The 19,681-nt window shown below is 48.4% G+C and overlaps 2 protein-coding genes and 1 long non-coding RNA gene across 4 annotated transcripts; 2 read left to right on the top strand and 1 right to left on the bottom strand.

Annotated features, from left to right (window-relative positions):
* The first annotated feature begins 3,048 nt into the window (after positions 1-3,048).
* LOC121473617 (nucleoside diphosphate kinase A) lies at positions 3,049-11,524 on the top strand. 2 transcript variants are annotated; one of them, XM_041726153.1, is made up of 5 exons: positions 3,049-3,201; positions 5,703-5,832; positions 8,969-9,070; positions 10,169-10,281; positions 11,215-11,524. In XM_041726153.1, the coding sequence occupies exons 2-5, from the start codon at positions 5,707-5,709 to the stop codon at positions 11,330-11,332; spliced, it is 459 nt and encodes a 152-aa protein (XP_041582087.1). In that variant the 5' UTR covers positions 3,049-3,201; positions 5,703-5,706; the 3' UTR covers positions 11,333-11,524. The 2 variants fall into 2 exon arrangements, with proteins under 2 accessions (XP_041582087.1, XP_041582088.1); XM_041726154.1 differs by lacking the exon at positions 3,049-3,201 and adding an exon at positions 3,362-3,463.
* LOC121473618 lies at positions 4,116-14,707 on the bottom strand. The gene is made up of 3 exons (XR_005983179.1): positions 14,286-14,707; positions 5,580-5,865; positions 4,116-4,385 (listed from the first exon to the last, which is right to left on the bottom strand). It is a non-coding gene; the product is annotated as an uncharacterized LOC121473618 (long non-coding RNA).
* A 137-nt stretch (positions 14,708-14,844) lies between these two features.
* On the top strand, positions 14,845-18,520 carry NME2 (NME/NM23 nucleoside diphosphate kinase 2). Its single transcript, XM_041726152.1, has 5 exons — positions 14,845-15,004; positions 15,157-15,285; positions 16,157-16,258; positions 17,053-17,165; positions 18,264-18,520. Exons 2-5 carry the CDS (start codon positions 15,160-15,162, stop codon positions 18,379-18,381), a joined length of 459 nt encoding a protein of 152 aa, XP_041582086.1. The 5' UTR covers positions 14,845-15,004; positions 15,157-15,159; the 3' UTR covers positions 18,382-18,520.
* Positions 18,521-19,681: the final 1,161 nt, after the last annotated feature.

The following is a 19,681-nucleotide window of genomic DNA, read 5'->3' as shown; positions in this document are numbered from 1 at the left end:
CAACATGGGGCTCAAACTTAAAACCTCACTACAGTGAGATCAAGACTCCCATGCTCTACCCATTGAGCTAGTGGGGTGCTCTTTTTTTTTTTTTTTTAAGCATTAAGATAGGTGTGTAGTGCTACCTCATTGTGGTTTTAATTTGCATTTCCCAGGACATCTGGGTGGCTCAGTGGTTCAGCGTCTGCCTTCAGCTCACGGCATGATCCTAGGGTCTTGGGATGAGTCCCGCATCAAGTTCCCCGTGGGGATCCTGCTTCTGCCTCTGCCCGTGTCTCTGCCTCTCTCTTTGAGTGTCTCTCATGAATAAATACAATCTTTTTTTTTTTAATTGTATTTCCCTAATGGCTAATGATGTCGAGAAACTCTTCATATATTTATTTGCCACCTGTAAATCCCTTTGTGTAATGTCTATTTTTGCCTTTTGTTCATTTTCTTTTCTTTTCCTTTTCTTTTCTTTTCTTTTCTTTTCTTTTCTTTTCTTTTCTTTTCTTTTCTTTTCTTTTTTCTTTTCTTTCTTTTCTTTTCTTTTCTTTTCTTTTCTTTTCTTTCTTTTCTTTTCTTTTCTTTTCTTTTCTTTCTTTCTTTCTTTCTTTCTTTTTTTTCTTTCTTTCTTTCTTCTTTCTCTTTCTTTTCTTTCTTTCTTTCTTTCTTTCTTTCTTTCTTTCTTTCTTTCTTTCTTTCTCTTTCTCTTTCTTTCTAAAGATTTTGTTTATTTGAGAGAGAGAGTGTGTGAGAGCATGTGATAGAGCACAAGCACAGGGAGTTGCAGGAGAGAGAGAAGAAGGCTTCCCACTGAGCAGGGAGCCAGACTCAGGCTTGATCCCAGGACTCTGGGATCATGATCTGAGCCGAAGGCAGATCTTAATCAATTGAGTCACCTAGGCACCCCTCTTTTGTTCTTTTTCTAATTGGATTTTTTAAAACTGTTGAATTGTGAAAATTCTTTATGTGTTCTATATACAAGGCCTGTATTGGATACATGACTTGCAAATATCTTCTTTTACCCTGCAGCTTGTTTTTTTTTTTTTTTTTTTTTTTTTTTTTTTTTTTAGTATATGTGCTGCCGAAGCGAGCACCAGCTTGTTTTTTTAATCCTCTTCTCAGGGTCTTTCAAAGGGAAAATGTTTTTATTTTTGTTAGGGTCCAATATACCAACCTTTTCATTTTATGGATTGTGCTTTTGGTGGCAAGTCTAAAAACTCTTTGGCTGGCTCTTAGTCCTGAAGTTTTTGTTTTGTTTTTTTTTTAAGATTTTATTTATTTATTCATGAGAGACACAGAGAGAGAGAGAGAGAGAGAGGCAGAGACATAGGCAGAGGGAGAAGCAGGCTCCATGCAGGGAGCCCGACGTCGGACTCGATCCTGGGAATCCGGAATCACACCCTGGGCCAAAGGCAGATGCTATACGGCTGAGCCACCCAGGTGTCCCTGAAGATTTTACCATGTTTTTCCTAAACTTTTTATAGTTTTACATTGAAATCTGTGATCCATTTTTTAGAAATTTATTTATTTGAGAGAGAGAGAGCTTGTGCAGGAGTCGGGGGATGGCAGAAGCAGAGGCAGAGCCCCCACAGTGGGCTGGATTTCACGAAAGATCAGGACCTGACCCAAATCATGAGTAGGATGCTTAACCAACTGAGCCACCCAAGTGCCCCTTTATGATCCATTTGTTTTGTTTTTTAAGATTTTATTTATTAAAAAAAAAAGATTTTATTTATTTATTCATGAGAGACAGGGAGAGAGGCCGAGTCATAGGCAGAGGGAGAAGCAGGCTCCACGCTGGGAGCCCGACATGGGACTCAATCCCGGGTCTCCAGGATCACGCCCTGGGCTGAAGGCGGCGCTAAACCGCTGCGCCACCCAGGGACCCCCTATGATCCATTTTGAAAGAATCTTTAAGGTGTAGGTGTAGGTAGATGTTCTTTCCTTTTTTCTTTGCTTGCATATGTCCAATTCCTTCAGCACTTTATATATATTTATTTTATTATTTTTTTATTTTTTTAAGTAACCTCTACACGTAGCCTAGGGCTCAAATTCACAACCTCAAGATCAGGACTTTCCAACTGTACAGACTGAGCCAGTCCGGAGTCGCAGGACCAGCTGTTGAAAAGACACCTGATTCCTCTTCGTACCTTAGCCCCACCCATTTATTCTATGGCAGTCAGTGTCATTTTTTTTTTAACATGTATCAGATGATGTCACTCCCTGTTCAAAACCTTCCCGTGGCACCGCAACATAACCCGGCCTCTCTCCGATGTCATTTCCTGCCATTGGATGCCCACTGTAGTAATATTCCGCAGATAAGCACCAGACTTGCTCCCTCACTTCATGCAGGTCTAGTCCATTGTCACTTTCTCAGATTTTTTTTTCCCAGCCAAGCTTTTAAAATTGCTTACTGCTTTCAGTCTTTCTCCCTTGCCGTGCTTTTTTCTTTCTTTCTTTTCTTTTCTTTCATTTTTAAAGATTTTATTTATTTATCCATGACAGACACACAGAGAGAGGCAGAGAGTGGGGCAGAGGGAGAAGGGCTCGATCCCAGGACCCAGGATCACGCCCTGCGCCGAAGGCAGGCGCCCAACCCGAGCCACCCAGGCGCCCCTCGCCTGCCTTCTCTGGCAGCACGAGCGTAACGCCACGTACTCGGTGACTCTTTGTCCCCATTCCCAACCGCACCACAGTCTCCAAGCGCGTTCACTGCCATCCCCTCAGGCCCTGCAATAGCGCCCGGCACACAGTAGGTGCTCAATTAATAATGCAGCGCTTGTTGGCTGGAAAGAATGAGTAATTGTCAAGTGAGAAAGACCGGTCTATTTCTAGGTCAGGTGCCCGTCCGGACTTCCTGCAAAGTGGGAGCGCCACCTCCCGGGAAGCCGACTTACTCGAGAATGGAGGAAGTGAGTCAGACAGTCTTACGGGGCGGGGTGGGGGCGGGGGCGGGGGGAGAAACGGGCAGAGAGCCGGAAGAACAAGGAAGAGTGCCGGAAGTTAAACCTAGGAATGTTGCTCACTAGAATGACATCCGACTCCCGAGAGGAAGCGGGAAGCGTGGCCCAGGGGTGTTCTGTAAAACGGGTTCCCCCGGCAGCCGATCCGGAAAGAAGAGTTCCGCGCCGGTAGGTGCCAGGAACCACGTGGGGCCGGGGCGTGTTTCCGGTGCCGGCGGCGCCAGAAGGAGTTGCGGCGGTAGCAGCTGGAAAGGTGAGAGGCTCTGGGGTCTTGAGAAGAAGGGGAGAGTGCTGGGGTCGGGAGAGGGGGGCGGCGATGGGGTGGGCTGAGTGTTGCTCCGGGCGGTGGCGCGAGGGATCGGATGGGAGAGAAGGGCGGCAGCGCCCGCGGACAGGTGCAGACCTGGCCGCGCAGTCCCGCCCCACGTGGCTGCCTTTGCCAGCAGGCCACGTCCGCCGGGTGGTGCCCTGTCTGCCTCCCGCGCACGCAGAGCTGGGCACGGGGTTGGAGTTCTGTAAGTGCTTGATGGATGAATGAATGAATGAATGAGTGAGTGACGTGTGTGTGCCTGGGTTGGAATGGAGCACGTTTATGGGTATAAATGGGATGGGTATAGGGACTGTTTGTGGCTCGGTAGCCCCATTTTCTCCTGGGGAATCCATACTTGTCCGCAGCTTCCATTGGGATTTCTCCTGCAGTCCTTAGGCTTTGTCTCTTTTTCTTGGAGGGGCAGCGCGGTTACCACTTAAGACCTTGTCTTTTATTTTTAATATATATTTTATTTATTTATTCATGAGAGACACACACAGAGAGAGAGGCAGAGACACAGGCGGAGGGAGAAGCAGGCTCCACGTAGGGAGCCTGATGTGGGACTCGATCCTGGGACTCCAGGATCACACCCTGGGCCAAAGGCGGGTGCTAAACCGCTGAGCCACCCAGGGATCCCTTTTAAGACCTTTTCTTTGCTCTTACCGAATGCAAGATCATGTGGCTAGGTACCAGGGACAGACGCAGGAGCAAACCATCCCCGTATACAGGCCGCAGACCAGTGTGTGTGTGTGGGGGGGGGGACAGAAACACAAACTAAAGATAATATATATGTATTTTTAAAGATTTTACTTACTCATGAGAGATATACAGAAAGGCAGAGACCTAGGCAGAGGGAGAAGCAGGCTCCCTGTGGGGAGCCCAATTGGGGACTCTGATCCCAGGACCCCAGAAACAAGACCTGAGCCAAAGGCTCAACCACTGAACCACCCAGGCCTTCCAGAAATTAAAATATATTAATAAGGTGTCATAATAAGAGGTTAACTAACCTACAGGAAGATAGAGCCAGGAAGTGGTGTGGCTGTCCTCATTAGGGATTGACCTTCAAGGTCAGGGGCCTCCTCCTTCCCTTCTTGTGAAGGCAGAGCAAGTCTTGAGCCCAGTCTTCTCTGTAAAAGGCAAGATACGAGATTGACATTCTCTAGGCAGACTCGTTCCTGCGTGATGTCCCAGCTCAGATACTACTAATGGCTCTAGTTCTTCCACCATCCACCTTTCTCTGGTGTGTCTTATGATGTAGCATAAATTGTATCCGGTTGGGAAATCCAGATTTTTTGGCCCTCATTTTGGTGCTCTAGATTTGTTTTCTTGTTTGTAAAATGAGGGGGATTGTAATGAAATAATCTCCAAAACCCCTCCCAGTTCTAATACCATGACTGTGGCAGTGGGTTAGACTGTATTTCATTCTGCCTTGGACCTGACACCACTTTATCACTGTAGTTTCTTCTCTGGATAAATCAGACGGACAGTATCTTTTCTTTTCTTTCTTTCTTTTTTTTTTTAAACATCCACTACCTTAGTTATACCACAGTACAGGTTAATAGAAGCTTTTAAGTCAAATGGGATAGAAAAAATAGCCCCTGCTTTTGGACCCTTGCCCACCCTGGGATATTAGTTCAGGAATAAGGGGACTGAGAAGGAATTGGGGTTTTGTTTTTGCTTAGGGAAAAAATTTTTCCCCCCTTAGGAACATTTTTTACACACGGGCTATTCCAGAGTTTTGTCCATATAGCACCTTATAATGAATACATTCGTACACTGCAATAGCACACTATTCTTTTTCTTTTTTTTTTAATTTTTTAAATTTATGATAGTCACACAGAGAGAGAGAGAGAGAGAGGCAGAGACATAGGCAGAGGGAGAAGCAGGCTCCATGCACCGGGAGCCCGACGTGGGATTCGATCCTGGGTCTCCAGGATCGCGCCCTGGGCCAAAGGCAGGCGCCAAACCGCTGCGCCACCCAGGGATCCCCATATTCTTTTCTCTAAGATTTTGTTAATTTATTTTAGAGAACATACGAGCATGAGCAGGGAGGAGCAGAGGGGGAGGGGAGAAAGAATCTGAAGCAGACTGCTCTCTGAGGCTCTCAATGTGAGGCTCAGTCCCCTGACCCTGAGATCATGACCCAGGCTGAAATCAAGAGTTGGACACTCAATTGACTGAGCTGCCCTCGTGCCCCTTTAGCACACTGTTCTTATTGGTATATACGACTAGCACTGTAGGAACATTGTGTATACATATATCTTTAAAGTTGTCTTATAAGTAGCACAGTGCGGTGAGCACACTAGGCATTGGGTTTTTACCTGAGAGACTTGGAGTTGGCATGACAGATTTAAACCAGCTTTATGGGGTAATCGGCTTGCGATGGATAATGATGTAGGCAGGATATTCCGTGCTGTTTCATCCTCCCAGCTGTTTATCCTCAGGACCATGGCCAACAGTGAACGCACCTTCATTGCCATCAAGCCTGATGGAGTCCAGCGCAGCCTCGTGGGAGAGATCATCAAGCGTTTCGAGCAAAAGGGATTCCGCCTCATTGCTATGAAATTAATCCAGGTAAGTGGACTTCACTCTTCATATTTCTGTTTTCTTGGAGTACAAAGGATCATTGTAGGTTAGCCTCCCTGTTCTCCCCTCCCCTCCTCTTTAGCCTTCTTCATGTAGGGTGAACACAAGCATCCTGAAAGCTGGAAGCTCACTGGTGGCTAGCACTGTGGCTGAGTCCTACCACAAACCCAGTTTCTGGGACTTCTGGGAATAGCCTCCCCTTTCCCTTAGCAGTGCAGAGTTCCACATATTACTACTGCAGCACTGTGATTTCTTCTTTCTTTCCTTTATTTTTAAGCAATCTCCACAGCAAATGTGGGGCTCGAACTTAACTCTGAGATCAAGAGTCATAGGCTCCACTGACTGAGCCAGCCAGGCGCCCCTGCCCCCTGCTTTTTTCAAAGATTTTATTTATTCATGAGAGACATAGAGGCAGAGGCAGAGGGAGAAGCAGGTTCCTTGCAGGGAACCAGATACTGGACTTGATCCCAGGACCCCAGGATCATGACCTGAGCCAGAAGCAACCGCTCAACCGCTGAGCCACCCAGGCATCCCCCTTTCTTTCCTAAATTTTTATTTTATTTTATTTTTTTCTTCAGATTTTTATTTAAATTCTAGTTGGGTAACATACATGCAATTTTGGTTTCAGGAGAACACTGTGATTTCTGACTCAGAGCCCTGGGCGTGTTTGAGCTCCCAGTCTTGAGCTTCCTGAGCAGATAATTTCAGAGAAATTCCCCCTCCTCCATTCCTCTCTTTGAGTCAGGCAGGTTGATTGTCAGCAGGGAGATTTTTCCATCCTTATTTACCACCCACTTGGTGTCTAGCATAATATTAGGCACCATTAGGGCATGTTGTGGGAAAGCTGTGGTTTTGTCCTTTGGAAGGCCCACTTGAAAACAGCAGAGAGAAATGACACTTGCAAGAAACCTACAAAGCAGTATTTCAAAAAATGAAAAGGAGGGGGCACCTGAGTGGCACAGTCTCTTAAGCGTCAGACTCTTGGGTTTGGCTTAAGTATCTCAGGGTCATGAGACTTGAGTCCCATGTCAGGCTGCCCACAGCAAGGAGTCTGCTTGAGATTGTCTCTCCCTCTCCCTCTGCTCCTCTTGCTCATTTCTCTCTCTCAAATAAATAAATCTTTAAGAAAATTTTTTTAAAACTTGCAACCACCACCCCCCCCAAATGAAAAGGATTAATTAGTCAAGAACCCTTTTTCAGACAGACCTGGGAAATGAGAATTCAGATTCTCAAAGCCTATAAATTAGAGAATGGTCTTTTTTTTCCTATTTATAGAGTCATCTTTTTTTTTTTAATTTTAATTTTTTAAGATTTTATTCATTTGAGAGAGAGAGAGAGTGAGCAAGAGCAGGGGGTGGGGAGTTGGAGATACTCAGATTCCCCGCTGAGCAGGGAGCCCCGCTGAACAGGGAGCCCCGCTGAGCAGGGGCTTGATCCCAGGACCCTAGAATCATGACCTGAGCTGAGCAGATGCTTCACTGACTGAGCCCCCCAGGTGCCCCAATAGAGTCATCTTTGGAGTTTGCTAGTGTATTTTAAATTTAGTTTGATTTGCAGTTTAGTTCCTGTGTGATGTTTTAAGAAAACTGCTTTAGTATAAAAGGGAGTAGATGGATGTTAATGCAGGGGGGTACATCATGGAATGATTAGTGCCAGGTGTTAGACAAGTATGGCTTTCCAGAGAGTTTGTATATTAAATTAGGTTTTGAAGGCAAAGTGAATTTTTTTTTTAATATTTTATTTATTCACGGCCTGAGCCGAAGGCAGATGCTCGACCACTAAGCCACCCAAGCGTCCCAGCAAAGTGAAATTAGAAAGTATTGTTGATTGGGCATTTACCGTGTGTTGGACATGTGTTTTTTTCTGGCTCGCATGATAACCCAGAGACGTACTTATTTCTATGCCTATGGTTGTCAGTTCTGAGGAACCTGGGGCTTGGAGAGGTTAAGTAATGTATCTGAAGGCACATAGTGATGGAACAGGGATTTTAACTCTGGTCTCTCTGACCCCTAAGTGCATGCATTTTTTTCCACTACACTCAGTTTCCTATCAAGGATATGGGCTTGATGAAGATGGACAGCTGCCAGGAGCCTACAGAGTTATTTATATCTGACATGGAGAAGGGTGGAGAGGAGAAACATGATGTCCCCACTCTGAAAGAAACCCTGTAATCTGTTCTGCAGATTAAAGATAACCAGAACCAATTAGTAGAATTAAAACAGTGTTTGGGGAAGGGAAGGTCAAGTCAGTGTATGTCAGGAGACTGTAGTAGTCTTCCAGGGGGATTGGAGGGGATAGGAGAGGAATTGCTAACACGGCTGGTCATGTGGCTGTGTCATTTTACTTTGGCAAGTAACGATCAACAAGAGGCTGAATGGTAGGATGATTTGGATGTGCTTTCTGGCAGCAGATCCGCCCATATGTGGGTCTCCCTGCAGTGTGCAGTACTATAGAACTGGAAAAACTGAGTCCTTGTTAGGCCCTGAACAGGCCCTGTGCGCAGTGGCAAAGAACACAGCCGAGGTAGTCGGAATTGCCAAGCAGCTGGTTTGCTCTCTGGCTAACTTGATTTGTTCCCACATACCAGTCTTGCAATGTGAGAGTTTCTCATTCCTTTTTCTGCAAAATTATTTATTGCTAGATGTCATGTACTTTGGAGTGATTTGTAAAATACTTGTGGGAATTGCATAATTGCCACACCCGGTCCCTGGCCTGCATCATCTGAAGAAATGTGAAGTGGTCCTGGGAAGTGGCTGGGTTCAATTTACTTCTCATCGAATGCCAAGGGCTGCCCCCTTTCCGCTAATATTTTAGTTGAGGCTTGCTCTCAATGAATGGAAAGTCATCATGTTGTTAGTTTTACTGTCTAAAATGGGATGGCTGGATTTGATTCTAAGGTTCTGTGGTATTCCAATCAATCAAGGCCAGTGAGGGAGGAATTGATATAAAGCTTAAGCACTTTTAGTCTCTTGGCACTGCTTCCCTCCAGTCATGTTGGGACTGGATTGGGTTATAACAGTCAGTGAAGCCAAGGCTCACAGTTTAGACAGCAGTGGGAAATGACTAGATTGCTGGTTCTTAGGTCATTAGGGGGCCAATTCTCATTCTCTGCCCTGTTGATTAGGCTTCTGAAGACCTTCTCAAGGAGCACTATATTGACCTGAAGGACCGTCCATTCTTTGCCGGCCTGGTGAAGTACATGCAGTCAGGGCCTGTGGTTGCCATGGTGAGTGTGCACATATGGGATATTGATCGGATGACCCCACTGGGAGCCAAGAGTCAGGCTTGTGATTCCTGCATCTGATGCCAGGTCCTCATTGATACAGACGAAATGGGGGCTGGGAGGATTGGGCAGTTAAGGTGTGAGTTGGCTCTCTGACCCACCAAAGGCAACATATATCTGTTTGTTGAACTGAAGACCCATAGTGACTCATAGCTGGGAGCAATTGGGAGAGGTCACTATACTTCTGGAGGGCAGGGAGATTGTTTCTGGCTTATTGCAGAAATTCTCCAAGTATGTACTAGTTGTCCTCATTGTGCCAGGCTTTGTTCTAGACACTGGGGATACAGTCCAGAATGAAGACAAAATAGGTACTTTTTTTCATAGCTTTGCTTGCCTACACATCTTGACAGGGGAAGATGGGCAGATCATGAAGAAATAAAAATATATGTGTGTGTATGTGTGTGTGTGTGTGTGTGTGTATAATATATATATGATATAAAGATATGTTTATATATATATAAATAAAAGCTGGCAATTAGTGATATGCACGGAAATGAAAAAGGATGAGGTGACAGCAAGTGGCCACTTTAGATCGGGTGGTCAAGGAACATGCTTTTCAAGCTGAGATTAGAGTGAGAAGAGGGAACCAGACATACACAAAATCATGTTGAAGAGCACTCTCATCAAGAAAACAGCATGTGCAAAGGGCCTGGACTTTTTGAAGTCCAGAAAGAAGGTTGGAGTAGCTAGAGCCTGGTGGGTAAAAGAGAAGATCAGGTAACAGGAGTCCAGAGGCACAGGCCCGGGCCAGAGTAGGCAGGCCTGTGCTGGCTATGTACTTCATGAGCTCCAGGACGGATGCTATGGGAGGTCCTACAGTAGGCATTTTTAAAAGGCTGCTCTGGCTGCTTTGTCAAGAATGGATTGTAGAAAAGCAGGAGTTGGGGCAGAGAGATGAGTACTTCCAGTTTGGAACAAGTGGATGCTCTGTAACTATTCTTCAATGTTAAGGGGGCTTTTTGTTTTCTTTGAATTAATAGTTCACAGATTTTCTGCTGAGATTGGTTTTCTTCCTTGACCATATATTTTTTATCCTTGGAGGTGTGGGAGGGCCTGAATGTGGTGAAGACAGGCCGAGTGATGCTCGGGGAGACCAACCCGGCGGACTCCAAACCTGGGACCATCCGTGGGGACTTTTGCATCCAAGTTGGCAGGTGGGAGTTGGTGCTTTTTGCCCTTTTCCAAAATCTGAGGTGACACAAGAATTTGGGTTCCTTGGGCACCTGGCTGCTTCAGTTGGTTGAGCATGTGACTGTTGATCTTGGAGTTATAAGTTCGAGCCTCATTTTGGGTGGAGAGATTACTTTAACTTTATTTTATTTATTTATTTATTTTTAAAGATTTTATTTATTTATTCATGAGAGACATAGAGGGAGAAGCAGGCCTCCCCATGGGGAGCCCAATGTGGGACTTGATCCCGGGACTCCAGGATCATGCCCTGGGCCGAAGGCTGAGCCACCCAGGCGTCCCTATTTTTTTTTTTTTTTTTTTAGGATTTTATTTTTTTATTCATGAGAGACACAGAGAAGCAGAGACATAGGTAGAGGGATCAGCAGGCTCCCTATGGGGAGCCCGATGTGGGATTTGATCCCAGGACTTTGACCCCAGCCAAAGGCAGATGCTCAACCACTGAGCCACCCAGGTGCCCCTAAAGATTACTTTTTAAAAAATGTTAAAAAAAGAGATTTGGGTTCCTGAGATTGGGATGGACATGATACCGTATGCACATCAGTTTAACATCAGTTCACTGTTTTTTTCCCTCTGAAATTGGCTTTGGGTTAGCGAGCTCTCTGCCATTGGCCATCGGCACCACTGTGGCTGTGCCTGTCTTGAGAGGGTAGAACTGGTACAACACACTTCGTTGGCCAGAGTCCTCTGGCGACTGGAGTGCAGGCAGGACATTTTTCATCCTTACCAGTTTTAACTGCAGTTGTGGGCTTTTTCTTTTAATGTGGACTCATGTACAGGGAGCTTTGGCTTTTTCTGCTGCAGGGGCTGTAAGCTTTCTGGCAGTGGGAATGAGGGGGGCTTCTGGGTAGTTTAATGCTTTGAGTCTTGGTAACCTGGCCATCTCTTTCCCTGTCCAGGAACATTATCCATGGCAGCGATTCTGTGGAGAGTGCGGAGAAGGAGATTGGCTTGTGGTTCCAGCCTGAAGAGCTGGTGGATTACAAGAGCTGTGCTCAGAACTGGATTTATGAGTGACGAGTGATGAGGGAGCAGACCTCAGTGCTTTGCCCGTTCCATTCCCTTTCCCTCCCATGAGCAAGGGGCCAGGCTCTTGCAAATCCAGTGATTTTTGAGAACTTCCTTATAACCTGGAGGGGACCTCTTGGAGCTGGGAGTGCTTCCCGTACAGTATTATGGGCTGCTATCAGATTAAAATGTTTCATCCCATTGTAGGATTCATTGAGTTGATTTCTTTGTATTGCTGTATTGCTTTGTATTTTGTATTCTTATCCATTTACTCTGGCTAACCTGAACTAACAGAGAATGTAAATACTATGTAAATTATTTTTATTGGCCTGAGATCACACATACATAGTCTCTTTCTGTCTCTCTCTGTTTGCCTGTCCCTCTCTTCACCCCTGCATCCCATCCACTTTTGCCACTGAGCCAGTCAGCATTCATCCAGGAAAGATGGTCTAGGTTACCAAGACTGTAACTGGGTGCAGAGGATTCATTGGAAATAAAAGATATCCTTCCTGCTCTTGAGAAGCTGTCAGGGACTCTGTGGATGGGGGAGTGTGAGAACTTGTAACTATTCCAAAACAGGATAGTATGCCTGGCTCCCTGGGATGACCTCAGAAGAAGCAGGTGAAATCTTGGGAGTAGCTTTGATTTGTTAGGGCACTGATTTGGTTGCTTTAACAGAAGCAAGATGGAAATTTACTTATCTTTTATTTAAAAGTCTAAACTAGAAATCTAATGTACAGCACTGTGTTTATAGTTCACAATATTGTATTGTGTACTTGAAATTTGCTAAGAGGGTAGATCTTTTTTTAAACGTTTTATTTATTTATTCATGAGAGACATAGAGACATAGGTAGAGGGAGAAGCCGGCTCCCTATGGGGAGCCTGATGTGGGACTCAATCCCAGGACCCCAGGATCACGCCCCAAGCCAAAGCCAGCGGCTCAACCACTGAGCCACTCAAGCGTCCCTAAGGGTAGATCTTAAGTGTACTCACTACACACAAAATGGTAACTATATGAAGTGATATGTTCCTTAGCTTAAGTGTGATCATTTCACAACATAACGTAAATTAAAATATCAGGTTGTATACCTTAAATACATAACAAGTTTTATTTGCCAGTTATACCTCAATAAAGCTGCAAAAAAGTCTAAGTAGGTATGTAGGGGTGGTGATGGCAGTGAGATTCTGATCCTTTAGTTTGGGGACCAATTTCCTTCTCAGCAATGTAACACGCCTTACCACCTGTATGTGTGCCTAATGGCAAGTTGGGAAGGGAAGTAGATTGTTCCTTTCTTTTAAGGAACCCTTAAAAGAAGGTGTAACCCTGTACCACCTTCGCTCTCCACCCATCTCATTGGCCAGAACTTCATGTGCAAGTCTCTTGCTGCAAGAGTGGAAAGTATTTTTATTTGGGCAACCTTATGCCTAGAGAATACTCAGGAGCTCTCCTAGAAAGGGGAAGGTGAGAATACATATGATGGACAATTACTTTGGCCTCAGACGTTAGTGTTTCTTGGTATTTTCCCTGTTCACCTGGCTTTGGTAGGGGCAGTGGAGAGGAGGGGAGTTGGGAGCCGTGTTTTTCCAGCTTCTCTGGGGTGTACCTGACGAAATTGTAAGATTATTTGAAGTGTGCAGTGAGAGTTGACATATGTAGACTTTGTGAAAGAATTTCCTCCATGGGAGCTAGGACTTCCACACAGCTGAAGACTAGATGCATTTCTATCTCATACAAAGCATGGCCTGCTTTTGGTGAGGGGAGTGAGTTAAAGTTCCAGTACCTTCAGGGAAGGGATACGTGTGTGGTGAGGCAGCAGGGTAATACCCTGCTCAGTTGAGTGCCCTCCAGGAAGGACCAGGAAAGCAAAGGGCAGAAGGCTGCTGCTCACTGTGCTGCAGGACCTGTGATGACGGGACCAAAGGGGCAAACAGCTCTCCAGAGAAATCTGCAGTGAAATTCCCAGATTCTTTCCCACAGTTGACACTGGGTAACTGAGAAGGAAGTCCAAATTCCAGTGCTTCACCTGGAAGCCCAAGGGAACACTGGCTGTCTCTTCCTCAGAGTGTATTGTATCTTTTATTTATTTTTTTAAAGATTTATTTATCTGAGATAGAGAGCGAGCACGAGCAGGGAGGAGAGGAAGAGGGAGAAGCTGATGCCCCATTTGAGCAGGGAGCCTGATAAAGGCTCCATCCCAGGGCCCAGAGATCATGACCCAAGCCAAAGCCAGACGTTTCCCTGAATGAGCCCCCCAGGGTCCCCCAGGATTGTGACTTAATGCCCTGTGACTAGAAATTGGGAAGTCAAGGTGTAATACCGGGCTGGCTTGTCCTCTTGCAGCCAGGGTGCAGGGGTGCAAGGACACCTGGGTCCAGGGGGCCCACATAGAGCAGGTTCCATCACTCCAGGCTGACAAAACTGAAAGGTGTGGAGACTGGTCACGTGGAAGAAAATGTTTTTCAGGGAGGCCAACACTAGGAGGACTGGACCAACGTCTGAAAGACCAGCTCTCAAGCGCTGAAAATACTGTTATTTTTTTAAAAGGTTCTATTTATTTGACAGCACAAGCAGGGGGAGTGGCAGGCACAGAGGGGTAAGCAGGCTCCCCGCGAAGCAGGGAGCAGGATGCGGGGCTGCGTCCCGGGACCCTGCGGTCATGACCTGAGCTGAAGGCGGACGCCTAAGGCCTGAGCCACCCAGGCGCCCCAACTTCCAGTTTTCTAGAAGGAAAATGTGGGGCAGGGGATCCCTGGGTGGCGCAGCGGTTTGGCGCCTGCCTTTGGCCCAGGGCGCGATCCTGGAGACCCGGGATCGAATCCCACATCGGGCTCCTGGTGCATGGAGCCTGCTTCTCCCTCTGCCTGTGTCTCTGCCTCTCTCTCTCTCTCTCTGTGACTATCATAAATAAATAAAAATTAAAAAAAAAAAAAAAGAAAATGTGGGACAGAGGTCAGTGGGTACCTGCATGTGGGCAGTGGCGGTCCAATCCGTCAGCGTTTCGGGGCCGGCCCTGCGAGTCCTTGTTGCTCGAGGGGGTCGTGTCGGTTCCCGTCGCCGTTCGGCGCAGAGCGAACCTGGAAGGCGGTCATCGGCTGCAGAGGCCCAGCTCGGCACGGACGTCGCCAAGTCCTTCCTTCAGGCCAGCAGCGACCGGTCATCAGCGCCCGGCCCGGCGCCCTCGCGGAGGCGTGCGCTTCCCGCCGCCAGCTCGCTGTCCCGACGCGGCCCGTCACGGGGCCTCCGCACCGCGGGACGGTGTCTCCGGCGGCGGGAGAGGAGCGCGGCGCCGTGTGCCCTCGGGGCAGGTATGGATTCTGTCAGGCAGCCCGGGATCCTGTCAGGGACGCGTCCCCGGCGGGGCGGGAGAGCCGGAGCACACGGGGCGCGAGCGCGGGCGAGGGCGAGGGCGCGGGCGCGGGCGCGGGCGCGGCAGGGGGTGCGCGCGGAGGGCCGGGGCGGGCCGCGCGGGCTCCGGCCGCGGGACCCACACCCCGGCCGGGCGACGAAGCCACTTCCGGCCCCGAGCCCCCGGGGCGGGGACAGCGGCCCGGGCCGCGTCGGCCTCGCGGGTTGGGCGACGGGGCGTCCGGGGTGTGGCCGCCGCGCAGCCCTCCTCCCGCCGCCCCGGCCCCGCCGCTCGCTCCGTCTCGCTCCCGGCCCGCCGCGCAGCCAGCTTCCCGGTAGGGCGCCGCGGGGCCTCCCCCACCGCCCCGGGCCTCCACGGCCGCGGGCGCGTGTCCCCGGGGGGCGGGGAGCGGGGGCGGGGGCGGGCGCGAGCCCCGGGCCTGGGTCCGCGCGGCCGCGGGGCCCTGAGCCGGCCTGTCGCCCGCAGGCCATGGCCCACCAGGAGCGCACGTTCATCGCCATCAAGCCGGACGGCGTGCAGCGCGGCCTCGTGGGCGACATCGTCAAGCGCTTCGAGCAGAAGGGGTTCCGCCTCGTGGCCATGAAGTTCCTGCGGGTAACGCGGCCCCCCCCCCGCCCCCGCCCCCGCCCCCGCCCCGGCCCGCGGGAGCCCGGGCGGCGGGCGCCCCTCCTCCTGCCCGCGCCCCCACCCACCGACCCCCGCGCCCCCGCCGCCCCCGCCCGGCCCCGAGGCCCGCGAGCACGGGCGCCCTCGCAAGGTTAACGGAGGTGACGTGTCGGCCGCCGCGGAGCCGGGGCGCGGGGCCCGCGGGCAAAGCCTGCCCCCCCCCGCCCCCGCCCCCCCCCGCCCCCGCCCCGCCCCCGCCCCCCCCCCGCCCCCCCCCCGCCCCCGCCCCGGCCCCGGCCCCGGCCCCCGGCCCCGGCCCCCGTCCCCGCTCCCGGCCGCTCTCCTCCCCGGGTTTAGGGCAGTGCCCGGCATTTCCGCACTATGCTTGGGGCACAGGTCTGGACTTTAAGGGAGAACTATTGAAATCTTGACCAAGCCCATCTGGGAAGAGGAGAACCTTCCAGTTAACATCAGAAATGTTGGAAAGGACACTGGGAGATGGGCCAGGAGACTGGCTGCGATCTCTCTCTGACCCGTTTCCTTCAAAGGCAGCCAACGCTTACTTAACCCTCCACATCTAGATTTTCAAACCACCTACTTTTTAGGATTATAACACCCCTAATACCATTGACATTTTGAGGGTTTCTTCATGATCAGAACAGTCTTTCTGCTAAAAGAGTATGGAGCTTGGATAGGATTTATATATGAACCCCTTAGATGTGGGCTAACTTAGGCAACTGGATTTTTGGAGAACCTGCCTTGTGAATGGGTGGGGGGGGGGGATTCTGAGGATGGGATAGAGCCATAATTCAGCTTTATCCAGTTTACTTCCTAACTGCGACCTCCTGTTCCATGCCAGGCCTCAGAGGACCTCCTGAAGCAGCACTACATTGACCTGAAGGACCGTCCCTTCTACCCGGGGCTGGTGAAGTACATGCACTCCGGACCTGTTGTGGCCATGGCACGTGCTAGTGGGGGCGGGCAGGGAGATGGGGTGGGTGTGGGGCAGGAGTGTGGGGAACATGAATGCGGGCTGCTACAGAACCCGAATGCGGGCTGCTACAGAACCCGGCTTGCGCAATGCTGGGGTGTCCCTTTTCTTTCTTTTTTTCTTTTTTTTAAGATTTTATGTATTTACTCATTAGAGACACACAGAGAGAGAGGCAGAGACACAGGCAGAGGGAGCAGCAGGCTCCATGCAAGGAACTCAACGTGGGACTTGATCCCAGGTCTCCAGGATCATGCCCTGGGCAGAAGGTGGAAGGTGGCACTAAACTGCTGATCCTACCCAGGGATCCCTGGGGTGTCCTCTTTTTAGACATTTTCCCAGCTACTTTAAATTCCTTTTTAAAAATTTTTTTTTATTTTAAAGATTTTGTTTAGGGAATCCTGGGTGGCTCAGCGGCTTAGTGCCGCCTTCGGCCCAGGGCCTGATGTCCTTCCCACTGACCCCATCCCACCTGCTTGCTTTCCTCTACCCCTTCACTGTTTCTCCTCCTGTTTGTGGCCGCCTGAGGTTCCTCAGTCCTGTTCAGCTTCCTCTTAGGTGGGAAGTCCCCATGTTGGGTAGATGGTGTCCATGTACCTGAGCAGTGCACTCGGGTTGGAGAGCAGACCATCTCCGAGCTCCTCTGGTCTATGGGGGTGAGCCAGTGAACTGGGTCAGCCATTACTCTGATTCTGAGGGTGAAGCTTTGTTCTCGATGGTCCCAAATGACAGATCTTATGTGGTTCCTTTGCCCTACTGGTTTCCAGGTCTGGGAGGGACTGAATGTGGTGAAGACAGGAAGAATGATGCTCGGGGAGACCAACCCAGCAGATTCTAAACCAGGCACCATTCGTGGGGACTTCTGCATTCAAGTTGGCAGGTAAGTCCTGAGGAGCGCTGAGACTTTTTCTCAAAGCCACTTAAATGAGGGGTATGAGATATTTTTGGCATATCTCAATTTTAGGAAAACTTGAACTTTTACAAGTGGGTGATAGTGATCACTGGATCGACATTTTCTTCAATAATTATTTTCCTTGGCTACTTAAAATATTAACTGAGACCTCACCCAAGGGAGCTACATGTGGTAGGTCCTGTGGGACACAGCAGAAAGCCAGTGGGGAAAAGCCTCTGCTCTTGGCTGTACTGTGTCCATGGGGGTGGCGCTAACCTTTTGGTTCCCTCACTATATGAAATCTGTACAAAAACTCTATAAAGATCTAAATGGAATAAAGGGATTGTCAGTGAATGTGAATGTTTTGGTTGGCTTTGCAAATGAGTGTTAATAAGAAAATGCTGCAGAAATGGCCCTTGATAATGAACGTACCTCGTGTAGTTTGGATATTGGTCTGGTTATCCCAATTTTCAAAATTCGAGAAGTAGTTGTTTGTGACATAGTCTTGGGGTACAAGCTTTGTTTTGGAAACTTGGGAGTATAATAAAGTTGAGCCAGGGGATACTTTTGATCAAAAAATCTATTATTTTATAGTTGCAGGTTTTGTTTTGTTGTGAAGAGAGAACAAGCATGTGTGCAGGGAATGGGGAGTTGGTTGGGGGAGGGACAGAGGGAGAAACTCCTAAACAGCCTCCTCAATGAGTGCCAAGCCCCACACAGGGCTCCATCTCGTGACCCCGAGATCATGACCTGAGCCAGAATCAAGAGTCAGACACTCACTGCCTGAGCCCCCCAACCCTCCTATATTTGTAGTTTCTTTTAAGAGGAAATACTTTGGGGGTAGTCTCCTGCTTCATATGGCAATTTGGCTGGAAAGGTCTGCAGTGACTATCCTTTGCCTTAGCCATAAACAGACTTTTGCACTTTAAAATGTGGTGACTTGGGGCACCTGGGTGGCTCAGTAGGTCTCAGCTCAGGTCTTGATCTCAGGGGCATGAGTTGAAGCCCCACGTTGGGCTCCAAGCTGGGTGTGAAGCCTACTTTAAAACAAAATATATGGTAACTAATAATTGTTCTCTTTCTTAGGAACATCATTCATGGTAGTGATTCAGTAAAAAGTGCAGAGAAAGAAATCAGCCTATGGTTTAAGCCTGAAGAGTTGGTTGACTACAAGTCTTGTGCTTTTGACTGGATCTATGAATAAAAGATGGACACAGCATTAGTTCCCTTTGGCACCACTTTATATGTCCCTGGACATAGCTCTTCATTCCAGTGACTTGGAAGTAATAGAATCAATCTTTCTTTTCTAAAACGTACTTAACCAATAAAGCCTTTGGAAACTGTTGTAGTCTACTGTGCTTGCTTGATTCTACCCTGGAAGAAGTGACTTCCTTCCTGGGCTTTCGTAGCATTATACAGAACTAAATCATCCCGCTTACCATGGACAAATGATGTGACCCTTCTCAGCACCAGAGTGTACTTTTAGACTCTAGGTGGTCAAGTAGAGAGGCTGAAGAGGACAAGTATGGCACTGTGTGTCTAAACTAAAAAGGAAGTAATGAAGATAAATACTCAATCTCCCTAGAGGAATTAGAAATGTGTATTTCTGTACAAAGAGTTTGTTGAAATTCAAGGGAAACACAGAGCAGTCAAGTTGTCCAGATTCACATTTTTGTTGACTGATGACTGGGCAAGTGATGAAATGGAAGCCTAAAGACATCTGTAAAATGAGGGTATATAGCCCTGCAATGCAGGTTTAAAAGAAAGAACGGATCTAGTCCCTAGCCCCTCAGGCCCCTGTTACCTGAAACCTTATTCCACTACTCACTCTTCCCTAGGGTGAGATATTTATCATGCCTGTTTTCTGGGCTACATGCAATGGTTACAAAATTCTTACTGCCTGCTTTTAAGGTTAATTTCACTAGAATGGCACGGTTGTAAGATAATACCAAATAGCACCCATCAGTTTAAATGATCACGATCACCTGGAGTCGTTTTTTTTTAATTTTTAAAAATATTTATTTATTCACGAGACCCAGAGAGAGAGGCAGGTTCCCTGCAGGGAGCCTGACGGCAGGACTCGATCCTGGATCCTGGGATCACAACCTGAGACAACCACTGAGCCACCCAGGAGTCCCTTGGAGTCTGGTTTGGAACTTGGAGACTATGGGCACCCTGGGTGGCTCAGTCAGTCAAGTGTCTGACTCTTGGTTGCAGCTCAGGTCACTGTCTCAGGGCTGTGAGATTGAGCCCTGTGTGGGGATCCGGGCTGGGCATGGAGCTTGTCATTTTCTATCTCCCTCTGCCCCCTGACCCCTGCATACCTCATTCTCTCCCTAAAAAAAAATAAAATGCATTACTTTCTCATTTAATTATTTTTTTCCATCATGGTAAATACTCTTTAATCCTCCCCACCTCCCCTCTAGTAACTGCCAGTTCTCTATAATTAAGAGGCTGTTTCTTGGTTTCTATTTTCCCCTTTGCTCATTTGCTTTTTAAATTCC

This window comes from Vulpes lagopus, chromosome 12 (genome assembly GCF_018345385.1).
Source record: "Vulpes lagopus strain Blue_001 chromosome 12, ASM1834538v1, whole genome shotgun sequence".
Taxonomy (NCBI): domain Eukaryota; kingdom Metazoa; phylum Chordata; class Mammalia; order Carnivora; family Canidae; genus Vulpes; species Vulpes lagopus.
Note: the sequence above shows the minus strand (reverse complement) of the source record. Positions and strands in the feature narration are given on the sequence as shown.